Source organism: Malus sylvestris, chromosome 12, assembly GCF_916048215.2.
Source record: "Malus sylvestris chromosome 12, drMalSylv7.2, whole genome shotgun sequence".
NCBI classification, from domain to species: Eukaryota; Viridiplantae; Streptophyta; class Magnoliopsida; order Rosales; family Rosaceae; genus Malus; species Malus sylvestris.
The window spans coordinates 20,879,140-20,898,134 of NC_062271.1; the positions used below are offsets into that span (position 1 = coordinate 20,879,140).

At 36.7% G+C, this 18,995-nt stretch overlaps 2 protein-coding genes and 1 long non-coding RNA gene across 6 annotated transcripts; 1 reads left to right on the plus strand and 2 right to left on the minus strand.

Moving 5' to 3' along the window:
* Positions 1-720: 720 nt before the first annotated feature.
* Positions 721-3,609, minus strand: LOC126592646 (probable protein phosphatase 2C 4). Its single transcript, XM_050258404.1, has 4 exons — positions 1,766-3,609; positions 1,560-1,673; positions 1,102-1,366; positions 721-1,006 (listed from the first exon to the last, which is right to left on the minus strand). Exons 1-4 carry the CDS (start codon positions 3,362-3,364, stop codon positions 891-893), a joined length of 2,094 nt encoding a protein of 697 aa, XP_050114361.1. The 5' UTR covers positions 3,365-3,609; the 3' UTR covers positions 721-890.
* Positions 3,610-8,908: 5,299 nt separating this feature from the next.
* LOC126592523 (protein TRM32-like) lies at positions 8,909-13,710 on the plus strand. 4 transcript variants are annotated; one of them, XM_050258227.1, is made up of 5 exons: positions 8,909-9,114; positions 9,708-9,936; positions 10,233-10,309; positions 10,441-12,034; positions 12,361-13,710. In XM_050258227.1, exons 2-5 carry the CDS (start codon positions 9,774-9,776, stop codon positions 13,047-13,049), a joined length of 2,523 nt encoding a protein of 840 aa, XP_050114184.1. In that variant the 5' UTR covers positions 8,909-9,114; positions 9,708-9,773; the 3' UTR covers positions 13,050-13,710. The 4 variants fall into 4 exon arrangements, with proteins under 4 accessions (XP_050114184.1, XP_050114187.1, XP_050114186.1 ...); XM_050258230.1 differs by having other exon boundaries at positions 12,376-13,708; XM_050258229.1 differs by lacking the exon at positions 8,909-9,114 and adding an exon at positions 9,196-9,582.
* Positions 13,711-14,013: 303 nt separating this feature from the next.
* Positions 14,014-16,340, minus strand: LOC126593795 (uncharacterized). The gene is made up of 3 exons (XR_007613027.1): positions 16,175-16,340; positions 14,483-15,705; positions 14,014-14,128 (listed from the first exon to the last, which is right to left on the minus strand). It is a non-coding gene; the product is annotated as an uncharacterized LOC126593795 (long non-coding RNA).
* Positions 16,341-18,995: the final 2,655 nt, after the last annotated feature.

Sequence of the window (18,995 nt, forward strand, 5' to 3'; positions counted from 1 at the left end):
GGTCAATTTCATTATCCACGGGTGGTACACCACTATTATTATATGAATGGATGAGAATTTTATGTTTCACCTTAATTTTTTAACATAAGTATTTCATTACTTGTATACTAACACATGGTGTATTACCTTGTGTTCTGAACACAGTAAAAAATCTCTCAACACCACATGCGATAGCATAACAGAGTTTTGAATCTCTATCTAAAAGGGGGGGAAACCACATAAATCTTTTATATTTTTACCTAACCAGAAACGGCGGGAGATAGAGGAGAGTCATATATTCAGCCAAATACCTAACCCAATACGCTTCTTCTTTTCCAGGTCTTTGGAATAGCTCAGAAAGGTGTTGATTATGATGTATGTACAAGTTCTAGATTTGGATTTGAACTAAACAAACATGATTAAGAATCTTAATTCACATCAACTGCTCCATCTTTCCTAATCCTAAGATTCTTACTGTGTATGATGTTGACTTTTCGTGTCCATGAGAGGATCAACATTTTCTTCAACTTCTTGTCCCCAACAACTCTGTTTTCTTTCCTTTGTCAGGGAATCATGAACAGAAAAAGATTGATGAAATCTATGTTGATTTTGTTGGCTACTACTATCCCTTGTTATAAAACTCGTTACGGAATTGGATGAAATAATGAAATAAATCTCAATTGTTTAAATGATCATTTTTTAAAGTGTTTGTTGATATTTGATCGATAATGTCGTTAATATTTGATTGATATGTCATTATGATTTTTTTTTAATAGTTCAACAATTAAATGCAAGCCGAACACGAATATTCTTTGGATTGGCAAGGGTTAGAACATAGAATTGAGTTTACAGCTCGCGCCATGGCCACTCAGACATGTTGAAGAAATCTTATTTGCAGCTTTCACGTTTATTTACACTGATGATCTCCATATTCTTCCTTCCAACAAAATCACAATGATGGAAACATCGTCATGGTACCGTCGGCGTTCCCCTTGTGGGATATCTAGCAGCTCATGGAATGCCATTCCTGCAAAACCCCAATATACACATTAAGTTCAAGGTTTCAATAAAAGAGTTGCAGCTTTGAATTGTTGTTCATCGAGAGAAAAATGCTTTAATCACCAGCTTTCTTTGCTGCTCGAAACAACACTTCTTCGATGAGATGTTGCGCAGGATCTCCATCGGGAAATGAAGAGATGAACAATTCTACTTCAGAGACGGCTTCTTCATTAGTGAAGTACTGGTAGAGTCCATCAGAAGACAATATTAAGAGCCGGTCTCTCGGGCTGAGTTTGTGGTGGTAGAGGGATGGATTGCAGGTGAGGTAGGGGGCAGTCCCAACATATTTGAGTCTAAACCTCTCTAGCAGTGCATCATTCCACTTTGGCTGCAACAGAACAAATAATTAAGTTATGTGACAGGACGAATAATTGCATTTCTGTGACCACAAACAGTTCTCATACATGTGACATGTATGTCTAAATTACTTCTACTAAACCAAATGTAGTAACACTCTGACTTGCTAAGCAAGTAATGAACCAGTGTCATGTATTCTTGTTAAGCATAAAGTCAAAATGTACCTGTTTGAGAAAGCCAGCTCCAAACGCTCGAGTGACCTTCAAATAACCTTTCACTCTGTCATTTGTTATCGCAGAAGCATCGTCTGGATGTTCTTTCTTTATTCTTTGTACTTCCTGCAACTTAAAGGACTTTAATTAGTCTCAAAATTAACCATAAAAACAGATAATTAAGCACAAAATGCACTCCAATTAGGTAATGTATTTACCTCTTTCACATGTGTGCTGTGATCCATGGTGAGCTGAAGTGCAGTCAAATATTTTAAACTGTAACTTTCATAAGCATTTGATGAATCAAATGAAGGCTCGTCCTCACTAATCCGATCCAAGTTCCGCCGAACATTTTGTTCCAATTTCCGAGCTAAAACCGCCCTACTGTCCCCAACATTCAACAAGTAAACATCATCTCCCTTCATTAGCATTACCAAAACACAAGAACCCATCAAGGCCAACTCAGGATTCTCAGTCACCACCTTATCTGCAGTGTCCAAAAATGCATCCTCTGTCTTCCTCAATGCCTCCGAAAGCGCTTTAAGAACATCAGAAGGGTTAACACCGGCCACACCATTCGACACTGGACGCTTTAAATTCTGCTGTAACTTCCGATCAAGCTCTGGCCTTTCTCTGTCCCATTCACACGTCCACCTCCTCCGAGTCCCTTCCAACTTATTTTCCAACCCATTACTCTGTTTTCTTATTGAATTAGCCTTTCCTTCCATTTCTCCATTTTCTAATGCATATTTCTCCCCATCGACACCGTCAGGCATCCGATTCCCCATCTGGGTTCGATCAGTTTCCTTCAAAGAAACCGAACCCACATCCGTATTCAATGAATTTAACTCGGGTTCAATTTCAATTTCGAACTTGTCATTCCAAAGCAACCCTTTGAGTTCCTTGTGCACAGCAGAGTAAAGATTGGAAAGCAAGTAATCAGGAGCATCAGGGCCATTAAACCCATCATAAATCCCCACAAAAACCCAGCTATGTTCCTCCGAAACCACCACATGAACCCGATCCTCGCCGGCTTTCCCTTGAGCCCATTGAAGATTCTGGCTTCCCATCGAGTAATGTCCACTCCCACCATCCTCATTCTCATTACTCAAACTCACATGGCTGCTCAAATTAATACTACTGCTAGTCCCATTCTCCCCCACCTTCTCCGAATCCGAATCTTTCACTGAAATGTTGCCTTTTAATGGCGAAACGCTCGATCTCTGCCCCCGAAGCATGGCACCCAAAACCGCTCTTCTGAAAATCTTCATCAAGCTCCTTATTTTTGGTTTCGTTTCAATCCCAAAAGAAAGGCTTCTCGAGAATTTGTCGCACTCTTTCTCGATCGGACCCGAATACATCCCGTGATCAATCGGGCCCGACAAGTAGCCTCGCTCTATGGGACCTGACAAGAACCCTCTCTCGATCGGACTCGACCCGGAAACTCCCTGGTATGACTTCCGAGGAACCGGCTGCAGAGGAATGGAGGCGAACGAGTTCGAGCTCTCGAACTTCGCCGCCCGATCGCAGCCGGTGCTGTACGGGTAGAGCTCGCAGAGAGAAGTCGAGAGCGGCGTGAATGTGTTGGCGCTGACGGAGGCGCCGGAGATTGACCGGAATGTCGTCGTTGGCGGGTTCGGCTCTTCGGACGAGACTTTAGACGACGTCGTATCGGAGGAGTCGGGCCTGAAGTAGCAGAAGGAATGGCCTAGGCCCTCGTCGAGCGGGTCCGACGAAACGACGGAGTTGTCGTGTCGCTGGGAGATTTCTCCGGCGGTGCAGAAACAACGGCCGGCTTTTACGACTGCGTTACCCATTCGAGATGAAACAAAAAGCGGAAAGAACAGAAAGAAGAATGAATGAAATGAATTGGGTTTTTTATGATTTGATTACTTGCAGGGTTTAAATTCAACTGTTCATGGTTAGAACTCAATTAACAGCTCGAACAGAGGAGGGAAGAAGGGAAGTCACAAATAAATGTCTTCTGTTTAGAGAGAGAGAGAGAGAGAGAGAGAGAGAGAGAGAGGGAGAGAGGGTTGACCTTCTGAAGGTGGTGGGCTTTCAGTTTATTTGTTTACTTTTTTTCCTCTTCTTTCTCTGAAATGGTGTTTATATAGATAAAAATAGGTTTTGTTGTTTTAAATATTTATAGAGGGAGTTGACTGAGTTGGGGAGTTGTATCATTTGAGTTGAAGTGTAGGATATTGAGTTAAAAAAAAAAGAAATAAATTTATTGATTTTCTAAAGTCAACAAGCCGATAGTCAGACATTCGTAATTCATGCAGGCGGTTGTTGAGTTTCTGTGTCGTTCTGCACAATCAAGTAAAGATGTATGACATGCACGAATGACTTTGTAATCTAAAACTTAAAACGAGGAAAACTTCAGAGATATCACGTGAATTGTTAAGCCGTTATGCAATTATTGTTTGAACAAATTTTTTTTAAAAAACTAATCAGTTGAAGTTCATGCCATTTAATACTTCAATACCTCTATTCACTGTTGTTCACGTTTTCGTCAAATAATAGTCATGTGACAAGCGTGAAAGCCATTTTTAAAAAGTATTCCCGTCAATTTACACTACTAAACCCTTTTAAAATTAATTTTCATCATTTTCTTAAGGGCCCTAAATCCCTATTTTTTTCTTAACAACTCTTATTGTAAGTGAGAAGTTTTAGGCTTGATTCTCGCAGAAGACGAATTTGAACCCCATTAATGCTAGCCCATTGTTAGGTGCAGCTAACCCCCCTCTTAGTGTAGATAATATCATTTATTTAAAAAAAATTATCTTTTTATTAAAAATAAAGTAATTGCACAAAATGTGAAAATTTCAGGAATTATTTGTGCAATTTTTTCTTTAAGGTTTTTGTAATTCATCAATTGTTTAGTGTCTTTTTAATTTTCAGATTGTTTAATTTATGGAAAACAATTCTAAAATAATAATTTTATTCATTTGGTAAGATCCAAACTAGGAAATTCTGGTGTCCTCTTCCTAAGGTAACTCAAAAATGGAATAGCATCCTTTACTGTATTTCTTGTTTGATTTTTAAATTCATACGATGTCGTTATAGTGTTAACGATTAATAATAATTTCCTGACAATAGCATATCCGAATCCCTCCAAATTTATATTTTTCAATGACAAAGTTCAAACTTTTCAGTAGAATTTTTATGTAGCAAGTAGAAACCCCATGCTTCCACTCATGCCATTTTTATATTACGTTATGTATATTTTCAGGTTCTTATACTTAAAATACGAAGTTGACTTTGTTGCAAGTGGAGTGGGAGTGTAACTTTAGGGTACTTTTTGTTTAAGGTGATATTAATTAATTACTTAATTAGCAATGTATCTTGCATCCAAAATATTGACAGCCAAACAAAAAGAATAAAGGAAAACTAATGAAAATGATTTGAAAACTTTGAGTTTTAACGATAAGGACAAAATAAATAGTAAAGTGAATAGTACTATTATTGACTTTTTAGTGTAAAAATGTGATTTTTCGTTAAAGTAAACAGTACCGAAAGTTTTTCGTTAAAGTTTCCAAAGAATAAAGCAAAGCAAGTAACAAGATTTTCCACAAGCTATTTGGTGTTAACACACACGCAAACACTTCATTCCATGGCCATATAATCATCATCATACATCATATGTAGTGTGTGCATATATATAGGGTCGGATAAGTGACACTATTTTTTGTATACAATTTTTTACGCATGTTTTTGTGGAGTCTACTTCGTAATGTATTTTAATGATCCAAATCGTATATATATTTTAAGTCTTCCCTCAAAGATCATGTCTACTAAAAATCACTCACATTTGAAACTATATGACCGTTAGATTAAGAGTTTAGGGTTTATTTGTGGAATCGTATTCGTCGATTTTCTTCAATACAGATAAATGTCTTACTTGTTTTGGATATGCTCAATTTTTTTGCAAATGATGATCTATGAATGATGTTCTAAAATATAGATGTTTCAAATCATTAAAATACAATACGGACTAGGCTCCACAAAAACGTGTGTCAAAAGTTATGTTAAAAAAAAGTAGTGCCACGGATCCCCCCATGTGTGTGTATATATATATATATATAATATATATATATATATATATATATATATATATATATATATATATATATATATATATATATATACGTGTGTGGTGTGTGTGTGTGTGTGTGTGCAGGAGGGGTGGCAATAGGAAGCAAGGTGTCCGGAAAATATATATGTGAAGGTCCTTCAAGGACACTTCGAATGTCTGGTACTGATCCTTTTGTGCCTGCTAAATGTTTGATATAATGCATGTCAGGCATACCTCAACATGTTACGTCGACAGCACTTGACAAATTCTCTCTATAGCACTCATCAAATTGTTTTGGCATATATCGATATTTGTTGATGACACACCTCGACCAAGATCAAGGCATGCTGGCCGTCACGTGAGAGTGACGTAGCCATGTGCACAGTGCAGAAGCAATAGAGATAAGAAGTATACGAATAATTAAAAACTGAAATACTAAAGTGCACTACTAAACAGGAAATGATAGGAGTTAGTTACAACAGTAAACACTCCTAATCAGAGCATAATAAGTCTAGGTGCAGTCCAGTAGGACAAGTACTAGTTATACAGTACCAGGAATGTCCTATTATTATTTAGGTAGGTCAGTACTGCCGACGTCCTCAAGCCACCAACAGCAAGCTGACGTCCTCAAGCCACCAACAGCAAGCTTACTTAAAACCTGGAGGGGCGCAAAACAGAAAACGTGAGTGGGCAAAAACAAATGTTTTACAAAACCATTTCATTTATCAACATATCTAACCCCTCGCTGTAAAACATATATAATTTTTCCCAGAATCAGAATATAAGCATATACATAAATATATATATATATATATATATAATCATAACATTTCAATCATGCTTCACATAATCATACACATATGTATGTCATGCCACAATATAACAGAGTAAGCAATTCAGGTAAGAATAATTTCATAGAAATAATACATGTGAGCCGAAACCCCTATGGTAGTCTATACAGCTAAATTCATAGCTCAAAAGTGACTCTAGCCGGAGTCACTACTATGACCTATACGGCAATATACTGCACAAGAGTCGGAACCAAACAAAAAGGTCTATATGACAATAATGGGTGTAATATAATCATGCTCAATACTACTCTCACATAATAGCCGGGCGATAAATCGCTAGTCACCTACGAGTCGGAACCATAAATAAGGTCTGTACGACAAGACTATGCACCTAAATTGGATCCAATATGAGCATATGGTGCGGGAGGTGACATAATAAACAGGCTTGTATCATATCTCTGGCTAAATCACAATCACCCTAAGTGCAGTTTTATGAGCTCAACATTATGCAATCACATATCACACCATCGATGATTCATATAACCAAACATGACTTACCTGGGCTTACCTGAGTGTCCACAGCACCACAATTATATATATAACGTATCGCATACCAAATCATACTTGAATTATAATTTATATGCATGGCATTTATGGCATACTATCATTTAAACGCATATTTCTGGGAAAATATCAACTATATAATATATACTGAAAACCAAAAGCCCACTCACTGGTAAATCGAAGGGTTGTAGCCCCCGAGTCGTCCTTGAATACGCTCGTCCTCAAGATAAGTCTCACCTATATGCGAATTAACTATAAAAAAAGTTATTTTAAAGCACATAGGCAAAACTAGCTAATAACTTCTCATACATAGCTCAAAATGGGTATATGAATATATCACAGTGACCTACACAACCTCAAGTTCATCCCCAAATTTTTAGAAAATTTTTTTGGACCCCTCACGCGCCGGCGAGTGCACGGCAAGACGCACAGCCATGCGCAGGGAATCCTGACAGATTCCCTAACTGCCGTTAGGAATATTTCTTGGAATATTCCGTTAAACCCAACGGTAACCATCCAAACTAACTGACGGCGTTAGAATATTCCGTCCAAACTGATGGAATATTCTGTCTTCGTCTCCGACGAGTCGCTTGTCGTCGGAAAACTGGGTAAAACTTCAAAACGTCTAATCTCACTCATTTTTCAACCATTTTCTTCGAAATTTGAAGCAAATGAAAGCTTAGAGTGAGAAGAATGGCGTTATATCTATTTGAAGCTTCAAATCTCACGAAATCGTGTCGGGGAAGCTTCGAAATTCCGACCAAACCTGTAACTCGTCGTTTCTCGCGATCCCGACGTCCAAATTCCTCAAACGAACTACCCCGAGACTCGTGAGGACCTCATTAAGCTTCCTATGAGCTTAGATTTCCCTAAAACACAAGGTTTTACGTGAGTATGAACAATGCATGAAAATTGGGTTACGGGTTCACGAGTTTTCGAATGATTCCTTACCTGAAACTGGTACCAAACGATTCATAGCACCACGAGGAACACAATGGTGCACTCAAAACCTTCAATCTGCGAAGTTTGGGGTGTTCTTGCTCTTGTCCGTACGTATAGTAAGGAGAGAGAGAGTGAAACCGAGAGAGAGAGTACGGGGAGGAAGAGAAAGAAGGATAATGTGTGTGTGTGTGTGTGTGTGTGGTCCACATGGGTCACCAAATCAAAACCACCAAAAATCAACATCTAAGTCTCCAAAATAAGTCACACACAAGCACCACAAGATTCATCGTCCCTGGTTAAAATCGTAAATTTACGTCACTGAGAATAAAATAATACATATTTCTAGGACGGGCTGTGACAGTTGACATGTGCAAACAAGCTTACTAAGTGAATAAACTGATTTTTTTTTTTTTTTTGCTCGCTTCCTGCTCTGTTACTATCTAAAAAACTTATATTTAATATTAGGAAACGCTGAAAGATTCAAATCATGGATCCATCACTGTAAACTTATCAAATTTCTTCAGATGAAATTTTAACATTAGATAATATGTATGTTATTAGACTAGTCGATCATGCATCCAGTTCAAACGAGTGATTTCAATTAAATTTAGTGATTCAGTTAGTATTGGATAGTCAAAATCACTTATGTAAACGATTCATCCCAGATCTATCTATTCTCAAAATCATTTTCGATCAGCATATCTTGTTATTAATTTCAAATGTACTCTTAATCTTATTGTCAAATTGAAATTTTTTTTTATATAATTCAATCCAAATGGATTGTTACTATTTTTTTCCGGCGATAGGATTTTATTGATGATTAAAGAGCATGACAATTTTCGAGAAGAATATCCTGAATAATGTTATTAGGTTCGTTACACCAACTGGAATCGAGTCTCGGATTATGCATATATTAGTCTCTCTGTTAAGGCTTTAAACACTTGCTGATGTGGAGTAGTTGAGGCCATTGGACCCCAAGTCCCAACCCTAAAGGCTAAAACACAGGAGGATTTACTTAATTAATTGTCTCATCGCATGGCATGTACTTTTCAAGTTTCAACCTACGGACAGACAAACACGCACACGAGCTTTTTAAGTTCTTGTTTCTTAAACGTTCGTATGGATGGCTGCTGCGAAGAGGTGCATAGATTTCGCTTTAGTCCTCGATCATGAATCATCCATTCGATCAATGGTACGAAATACGATTAACTATATAAAATTATGCTTATTCTTTTTGGTTTTTTCTCTTGATTGACATCAATTTCGACGTCACTTATATGAATCAGAGTCCCAAATATTTCGAGGAAAATTATTTGGAAATTATTTTAATTAGAAAACTGATTTGGATGCATGTTTTGTTTCCCATATATTTCTAGGAGCATCAATCAAATTCAAACTTAGATTAGGAAATGCCTTCTGAAACAATTAAAGGAAAAGCTGCTGCTAATTTAATTTGTTCTTCGGGGTAGATTAGGGGTATGTTTGAGATACGACTGCATTTGGTAGAAAAACATATAAGTTTAGGTCTTTCTCTTTCAAGTGCTTTTCCAGGAAGCACAGCTGAAGTGCTGCTTCTAATAAAAGCGCTTATGAGGAGAATTGCTTCTTTAATGGTTGAATAATGTATGTCAAAGAATTGCTTCTTTAATGGTTGAATAATGTATGTCAAGCATTCTGAATTTGATATGTAGGTGTTCGATATCTGATACATGTTATGTTGCCAATACAATGGAATTCCATTTCCTTGTCCGTGATGATTAATTTTTGCTTGCAATTTGGATATAGGTTTTACGAGCTTGTAGCTGAAGCCATCACTGGTCGTTCAAGTAGATTTACGAGGTGAATTTTACCATGGGAAAGAATTTGAGAGACAAAAACCTTAACAATCCATCAGGGAATGAGCATTCATCAGGGTGCGTTTGGGGATTACTTCACATCATGAAGTATCACCACTGGCATTATGTCAAGAAAAGACAAGTGCACAAGAGGCGCCGCGGTAATAGACACACTGTCGGTAAGTAAAATGACTCCAGTCTATATTATATGAAAGTTTTTCTTCCTGCTTTCTTTTTCATTAAAGTTTAATCTTAGCCACTTTGGCCATATACGCAAATTTTGTGCATAAAATCGATCTATGTGCATAAGAATCGGTCTTGTTTACTGCACTGGTAGCCTAAATTTCGTTCACTTTTGTAAGTAGTTCAATAGACTGGCTGGAGCTTATGACCATGCCATGATATGTGATGTAAAATAATATTACAGTTTATTTATGTTGGACTTTTTTTTTTCTTTCTGTCTGCTTGGCCGCAGGAGTTGGGATTCTGGGAAGCTGTACTGCAAATGCCTGTATGCCAGAAGACACTGATGCTAAGATTGATGAATCTACTGTAAGTTTCAGCAAAAGAATTTCTGATAGCATGCATTTTAGTGCATTATTGGATATTAATTTCTTTTCGTTTTCAAAAATATTACTTGAAAGAGTGATAGACAAAAGCAACATTTGATTTGATTTTATCAGGGTAAAGGAAAGACGATGCAGTCCATTCCAGCAGGCATACATTCTGTCAAGGCCCGAATAAAAGCACGGATTTCTGGAGAAATATCAAAGAAGAAGGGTAGGCATAACCGGAGTTCAAGCTGCCCTGTACGATCACAATTGAAACAGCATCATTTCGAAGCACCACCTAACCTGCACCCGATTGCTGAAATGGTATTGAATGAGAAAAGTCCTAGAATTGTTCACCACGGCAATGAAAAATCTTGTGCTACAAGCAATCTGGCATCACCGCCCATGACATCATATGAAGGACCAATTAGTGACAACAATGATTGCTGTGGAGATAGTTGCCCACCAATCACTAGAGATCGTACTGTGCATGACCAGGTTAACAAGAATCAAAAGGATCACACATTTACTGAAGAAAAGCTGGATAATGACATAATGCAAAATATGTTCAAGAAGAAGTTGATAAACGTAAAAGAACTCGATGCAGATGCTTCCTTGCACCATCCGAAGGAGTATTTGGAGGCTTTGGATATAATCAATGTGAACAAGGAGTTATTAGTAAAGATTCTACATGACCCCGGCTCTCCTTTGGCTGCGCACTTCAATAATCAGCAAGCCGTCAGTGCAAAAATGGGTTTAACTAGGTCAGACTCATTCCCCGTCAAGCCCAGGCACAAGCATGAGTTGACAGGGTCTCCTTTAAAAGAAGAAAGCAAGTCGAAAAACATCAGTAAAACAAAGAAGTTAGTAGGGTCGTCTTCTTTGAAATATGCTGGTGAACGCTCAATTCCATCGATCAGTGAGCACACTGCAGATGGGATTCTAGAGGTAAACCAAACAATTGCTGATAGTTCTAGTTCTGCCGAAAATTTGAGGAGCCGAGGTGAGAATCAAGTGTCAATTAAGCGGTTCAAGGATATTAGACAGAAAATAAAGCATGTAATCAAGGAGAGCAAACAAGAGAGACGTATGATTGCCATGGATGCCATCCTCCACAAGGTTCCTCATGGCCAAAAGCTTGCTAAAGAAATGGAGAAAGAGATCATTAACCATTCGAAGGACCTTGCAATGAATAGAGAAGGTAAAGACAGTTCAGCAAGCAGTTTTGATAGCGATTATTCGATTTCTACCTTCAAGAAAAAGCAACAGCGCCACATGAGAAGAGCATCATCACTCAATGCATCGCTAGATAAGTACTGTGAGTTTTACGAGTCTAGTTGCAACAGAGAAGCCAAATGCCATACAACATCCGAGAGATTGAAGTTGAGAAATGAAGGGGTAGGCTCGCCTTTACGCTCTGTCCCAAAAACGTTGGGGAGGATTTTTTCCTTGCCTGAAATGAAATCATATAACTATCAGAGTGAGGAATCTTCTGATGTGTTCTCTTCAGAATATCATATGCAGCTCGATGCGCCAGTAGAAAGTGAGATTAAAAAATTGGCTGATGTTGGTGAATTGAAGGCAGCTTCCGGGAATAAGATGGCATCAACATCAGTTGCAGACAGTGAGAAAAGTGCTCCGGTGTATTCAATTGTTGACGATATTGAAAACTTGAAAGAACCGTTTCCTATCTCTGTGCCCGAGTTCAACGTTTCCCTCTCCGAAGGTATGTCTTCATTTTTATTAATAGGTGCTACCTTAAATTACATCATCTCAAACCAAGCGCATGCATTCTTCAAAACTTTAATTTCTTGTTTGCTCTAAGAAACTTTATGTTCAATGAACCTTTAAGTCCAGAAATTATCAGATTTTTTAGCTTCAAATTTTGGCACTTACTGATCAAACCAACTTTTGACTGAAGAATAAAGATCATCCCAACTTTTTTCAGTGTAAAAAATGTGAATTATGTTTCAAATTTAAGTCGTTCTTCGTATTTTCCTCCATCAATCACCAATTGTTGAGCTTTTAAGACTGAAACGATTATGCTTATAGATATCGGTTTTATAGGAGAAGAAACGGAAATAAAACCTAGAGATGAACAAGAAAACTTGGCCAAGCCAGGGCATGATTTTGTTATTGGTACGCCTAAGGCGGTTCACATAGATACAGAGAAGATTGAAAGTCCAAGGAAGCACTTGAGGTACGACATGACTCATCTCCGTGTTGATGACAGAGACATGGCTGAATTCAATTACGTACGAAATGTGTTGAAGCAATCTGGATTCAATGGGAATGAGTCCCTTGGGACATGGCATTCGGATGACCAGCCAGTTGATCGTTTGATGTATGGAGACGCGGAGGGCTGCTTGGTGCATGGTCTTGATTGTTCAGGAAATGAAGAAGGCAGGAAATGCGATCACTATCTTTTGTTTGATATAATCAATGAGGTGCTGATGGAGATATATGGTAGGTCATACAACTACTGTCCGATGGCGTTGTCTTCGCTATGTCACATTCCTCTAATGCCGGCAGGGAACCATGTTCTAAAGGAAGTTTGGACCCTTGTGAGTTGGTACTTGAGCTTGAGACCTGAGGTTGATCAATCACTGGATTATGTTGCGAGCAGGGATCTTGCGAAGAACGACGGATGGATGAACCTCCAGTTTGATTCTGAGTGCATAGGGATTGAGCTGGAGGACTTAATTTTTGATGAAATTTTAGAGGAAGTTCTCTGTGTTTGAGCTTGTGGATGGATCGGCTTTCAGTTATCCGATACGTTGCCAAATCTGACAAGACGATATATGTTCTAAACTAGTTTAACCTGCAGGGAAGTAGAATCCGAAAGTGGGTGCAAATGATCGAGCACTCGGCCCTAGTCAATTGGCCTAACCCACATCTACATGTAATATCATTACTCTGAACTTCACCAAGAACATAGAGAAAAGGATTAGGAACAGAGAGAATTATTTTGTTCATATTCATATATCCTTTAGTAACTAGTGAAATATGAAATTTGTAGTGTATATTTAAAATTGGGGTTCACGTGTCCTGCAGTGTGAATTTGTGAGGAGATTTGCTTGTAACAGTTTGCTTTCTACAGTAATCAGACAGAAAGTATTACATCAATCAAAAGAAATTGTGCAACAGATTCTATAATTACATTCCCAAAACCCCTAAGTAAGGAACTAACCCAAGATTTTAGGCTTGAATGTCTACTTGGTGACATTGAGTTTCTAGCACGTAGGATGCAGTCTGTTGTTTTCGTTTCTGTGTCTAGAGAGAGTAACAAAGCTGCTCACTTGGTGGCCAAGTATGTAGGTGAGAAAGGAAGGGATTTCATGTGGGATTGTATTGGGCTTGAATTTTTGTTTAATATCTTGGCCCAAGATATTAACCTTCCTATGAGAATTTAATATACTCTATCTTTGACAAAAAAAAAAAAAATCGAAAGAAATTGTGCCATGCGTCTCTCTCGAGTGAGAGTCTTTCTCTCTTTTTGAGAGTACTAGAAATTGTGACCTGCACGTTGTTGTGGGGAGTGTGACTTGCACGTAGCTATGAGATTGAAAATTTTATGACATAATATGGTTAAAACATATACAAATCATGTATCCAATGATTGTGGACCTAATAATCATAGACTCAGCATCGAACACCTAAATGTCATCAAACCAAAGTAAACTTTCATTTTACTAAGTTCTTAGCACTTTAGTTAAATTTGAAGTTAAAAAAAAAGTAGTTCAATTTGACTTAAAATTACACAAAGGAAGGCAGATAGACAGAACAAACAATTGCGGAAAAGTGTACAGTGACACTGATCCTGCAAGTCAAATATGAAAATTATTCAAAAGAAAGTAAAAATTCAAATTATTCCTAGCATCAGTAGATTAACAATGAAGAAATAAAATTCATTTAAGTTTATATTGCTTGTCACTTGACAATTCAGCATGGGAAAAAAATGCAAGAGAAAAATATTGTTAATATCCGGTGAAGTGAATAACAGTGAGTATAACATGAATATGCATGTGCATAGTATGGAAAAAAACTGGACAAACCTAAATCAACTAAGTTACAACACAACTACAGATGCAAACAACGCAAAAGACTGAATTAGGCGCAAGCCAACTAACTTTGAATTTAACCAAATCAGAAAAGCAATCACAATCAAACTAACCTCTTCTTCCCATATGAAGTAAAAGATGTCTCATATTTTGCTTTTGCGAACAGCGCGCTTTTCACCCTTTACGCACAAAAAGAACACACTGAAAATGCTTGACAACATTATAAAACCTATACATACAGCATTATATATGTATTTGAACATAAAGTATAAAGATTTACTAACAAATTCAAGCTTAAATTTAACAAAATAAGTAAATATGAATTGAAATCAAACCATATCATACTTGTTAAAAAAAGTTTTTGACTAAATTTTACAAATAGCATCATAAATTGTTCAAAAATTAGCACCACTTAAAAACCAAAACAAAACACAAAATTACACACACATAACAAAATTAAATAGAAGACCAATAAAAAAAACCAATACATTACGTAAAAGAATTGTGGCAATTAACCCAATTTACAATGAAAACGTTAACTGGACAGCCTTGTCGAAAAGATTGGATCAACATATTCCACATAGGTAGTTCTTGTGGCTTTGGATTGACAATGGTATTTGCATACAAAAGATTTAATAAACATTGTCCCATTTACATGCAAAAAATGACAAAAATATTGTTCTATTCAGTTACCTTCCAGAAAATAATAATGATAGTGAAAATGCTTATGTTATTCGGTCATATGGCAGCTTGAAATCGAAATACTAAGCTCTCAATTAACCAAAAAAAGGCAGTAACTTTGAAAAATATTTGACAACATATTACACACCAACAATAAAAGGATTTCCATCCTTGTGAGAAAAAAATCCTACAAAAATTGGTATTGTTCATATCACTATAGATTTATATGTAATGGCATATAGTTTGAAGAAATTGACGACATTTCTCCAGAGTATTTTGAACCAAGAAATGATAATGACAAATAAGCGCTACGATGAGCGAGATTATATGACTACTGAAATTTTGGATTGAAAGAAATACAATACTTGCATAGAAAAAAATGGTCCATCTCGAACACTCCATATGTAGTGGATGAGAAACTAAGAAAGTAGCAAAAGAAAAATTAAATGGCATAAACTCTATGCTGAATCAACACATAACCAAACCCATTTGAGTCTTACCTCGTGATCATTAACCCAACTAACTGCCACCCACCTTAAGTTTTGCTACATAAATGCCCTTTGCAAGCAACCCAAATGGAGTGGTCTCCTCTTCCAAAGTGTGCATATATGGTTCTTTGTCAAGAGAAAATGCACTCAACATTTGCTCTGATCGACTGACACATAAGAAAGTAAAAACAATTGGTACACCGGTTAGCATAGTACTTACATAGAGAAAATGGTCCATTTTCTACACTCCATATGCAGTGGATAAGAAACTAAGAAAGTAGCAAAAGAAAAATTAAATGGCATGAACTCTATGTTGAATGAACACATAACCGAACCCATTTTAGTCTTATGTCGCGATCATTTGCCCAAATAATTACCAGATTTCCAAGTGATAAATCAAATATATAACTCTTACTATCATGCACTACCATTCCAAATTACCATGTCAAGAGAAGGGAAAGGAACATTGTGAGGTGAAAAATATAACTGAGGGCAGAGTAGAATTAACCATTTTGATGTTCCTGTTAATTATGTCTAAAAGAATTTCCATATCCAGTGCATTCTTTCTCATAATTGACACAAAAGAAAAAAATATACAGCCATGTTCATGTACTTCAAAGAGGAACAACCATATACCTGAGTTTTTCAGATGATTAGTCACCTTCTCCCCAAATTCCCTGAACATAAAATTCTCTTGCGCTCGTTTGTTTCATGTTGTGCCTTGCTCCCATTCAGATCCTTCTATTTCTCCTAGTTGAAGACTCTAAGTCAAGTAAAATCAAACATTTAAACAACTCATCTCTCACCTGATTGATTGGTACCAAATGAAGGCTATTCATACTTATTTGTAATTTAATTAGAAAAAAAATTAAAAACGCTTGAATGAATTTAACAAATCGGTGAGCTACAATATGTAAGTAATTAGTACTCTTGACAATGCCTGCTGCTTATCCAAGATATAATTCAATGTCAAATCGAAATCAAAATTAATATGAACTAATTTAAATAAGTGAAAGCATTGATACCTCAATTGAATTTTTTCTTGCCGAAAAACCTTGACCTTCAAAACCAAATTACCTTTATCAACGAAAATGAATCAATTTAAGAAAGCCAATACAATGTAGAAAAATAGCCATTCAATTCAAATGTATTTAGATTATACAAAGGTCCATTCAAACAACCATAAAGACAAAAATGAAAATTTGAACAACCAACCTTTTCCAAAAACCACTGGTCGCACCCTTCTAACCTTTGATTGATCCAGTAAGAACCAAAATAATCTTAAATGAAAAGAAACCCTATTAATTAACCTTCAATATCAGAATCTATAATCACTTTCTTCAACTAAATTGACTTTTTTGTTGGGAAACCCCACAAAACCCAGTTTACTTATCCATTTCTAAGGGAATTGACATACATGCTTACGTTTCTCACCACTAGTCTGATGCTCCACTTATATCCTGATTCATTTCCTTGCAAACCGTCGTTTGATTGCCATAAGTGTCTCGTAGAATTTTTTTGGAAGCTTGTAACTTTGTTTCATTACTGGTTGTAAATTTATGCAGAATACCGATTGGATTCAAAGGTATTAAATTAATGACGTATAAGATTAGAAAAAACAAATAGACACAAAAAAGGGACCGAAGTTCCACATATGGTGCAAGTTCATAGATTAGAACTTACCACTTGAAATGTCTCTAGCAATTTTCCGAGTTGGTGTTCATGTTGCTTTTCATCATTCATTCCATCAAGCATTATATACTCAATGAAGATTTTCTGTTGACTAAAGAGTCAGATTAAAGAGCAATAACGAGATTTTCTAAGGTTGTAAAACAACAGTAAAGTTTCGTTGTAAACAAATGAAAGCTCAAAGAATTTACTAAAGGAAAAGCCCAAGCTGCAGCCGTTATCTGACAATGAATTTCTTGGACTGCTGCATGAAGTAAAATTGCTAATTTCAGACCTGGAAGATGGCAATGAAACTTTCCATATTTCTTTAATCCAAATTTTTTAAACTAAAATCATAAAAATTTGAATAAAGAAAAAAAATCAACTTTTTTGAGCTAACCAATCGCCAGTTTTTGAGTGCCTACTCATGGAAGGAACTTCAAAAGTGGGAGCCAAATGCATAGCAGGTACTCTTTCACTCTTTCCCTAGGTTCTGTCCACTGACTCTGGCTTGTAAACAAAAAAATTATGAACAGAAAAATTTGAAAGATGTTGTAGAACAGTGGATGTCCACTCAAATAATTAAATAATTAGCCCTTCTTTTTGGTTGCTAAAGCTTGCTACACACTACTCTCATTTTCTATATAAATACAAACCCCACACAACATCAAAGTGGGAAGACTCACGGGAGAGATAGGAAGGAAGAAAAAGGAGAGAAAAGAAAGGAAGAAGAAAAGGAGAGAAAGAGAGAAAAGAGAGGAAGAGGAGAGGAGATAATGGAGAGAGTTATCTTTGTATTTCTATTATTTCATATTATAATGAAAGCACCACTGCTGCCCCGATGACGTACTCCAGTCACATTGACTGTAGAGGAACCTCGTAAATTTTGTGTCTTGTTTATTTATTCCATTGCACACACCATCGATTTTATAACACGTTATCAGCACGAGAAGCTCTCATGTCAATGGAAAGCACAACGCCACAAATCCTGTTCACATCTGTCGCTTGGAATCTCACAGATAAGAAAATATTTTCATGTCATCTTAAAATCTTTGTACTACTGATTTTCCTGAAGCAAATATATATATGTTGTTGCATGACTGTATATCATTCTTTGCAGAAGCAAAAGAGTACAAACTCAAAATTCGTAGAGAATTTGACAGCCATGTAAACAGCCTCGGAACTCCAACTTGCGGACCTCGAACTGAAATACGTTCTTCTTGAAAGTTGTTCATCCGCTCATTATCTACAACATATCAAAATTTCAGAAAACTTTAACGGTGCGATCGTCGCAGATGTCTGAATACCAAACCAGTTTCCACTTTCCGCAGAAAACTGGACAGCCACCTTATGAGTACCACAACTCCATTTTTGTAGCTCAAATCGAAATTGTTTCTTCACAAAAGTTATTTGGTATCCTCTTATCCATATCATACTAAAATTTGAACTAAATCTAACGGTTTGATCTTCTCATAAGTTGCAGACACTCTTGACTCCAAAACTTATGGGAACCGTTTTGACTTTTTCGAAACTCACTTGAGGAGGAATACCAATTGGAACTTATTGTTACTATTATTTACTGAGTAACCAAAATGACTTCAAAACTGTGAAATAAAAATAAAAATAAAAGGAATCGGACAAAAGAAGTGGCAGACCAAGAAAAATAAAAAGCAAAAGATGAGGACTTAATCATTGCATTTTCTGTTTTGGCATATTTATGTGCATGGTGTTGGTTTAAAGCCCATGTCACAAGTTCTATTTATTTAAAGCAATTTATTTACAGTGGGTA

Coding starts and splice junctions, on each gene's coding strand:
- LOC126592646 (XM_050258404.1), bottom strand. CDS start 3,364: ATGGGTAACGCAGTCGTAAAAGCCGGCCGTTGTTTCTGCACCGCCGGA. Junction 1,674..1,765: donor ACAGCACACATGTGAAAGAG/GTAAATACATTA, acceptor TTTAAGTTGCAG/GAAGTACAAAGAATAAAGAA. Junction 1,367..1,559: donor GAGCTGGCTTTCTCAAACAG/GTACATTTTGAC, acceptor GTTCTGTTGCAG/CCAAAGTGGAATGATGCACT.
- LOC126592523 (XM_050258227.1), top strand. CDS start 9,774: ATGGGAAAGAATTTGAGAGACAAAAACCTTAACAATCCATCAGGGAAT. Junction 9,937..10,232: donor CGGTAATAGACACACTGTCG/GTAAGTAAAATG, acceptor GCTTGGCCGCAG/GAGTTGGGATTCTGGGAAGC. Junction 12,035..12,360: donor CAACGTTTCCCTCTCCGAAG/GTATGTCTTCAT, acceptor TTATGCTTATAG/ATATCGGTTTTATAGGAGAA.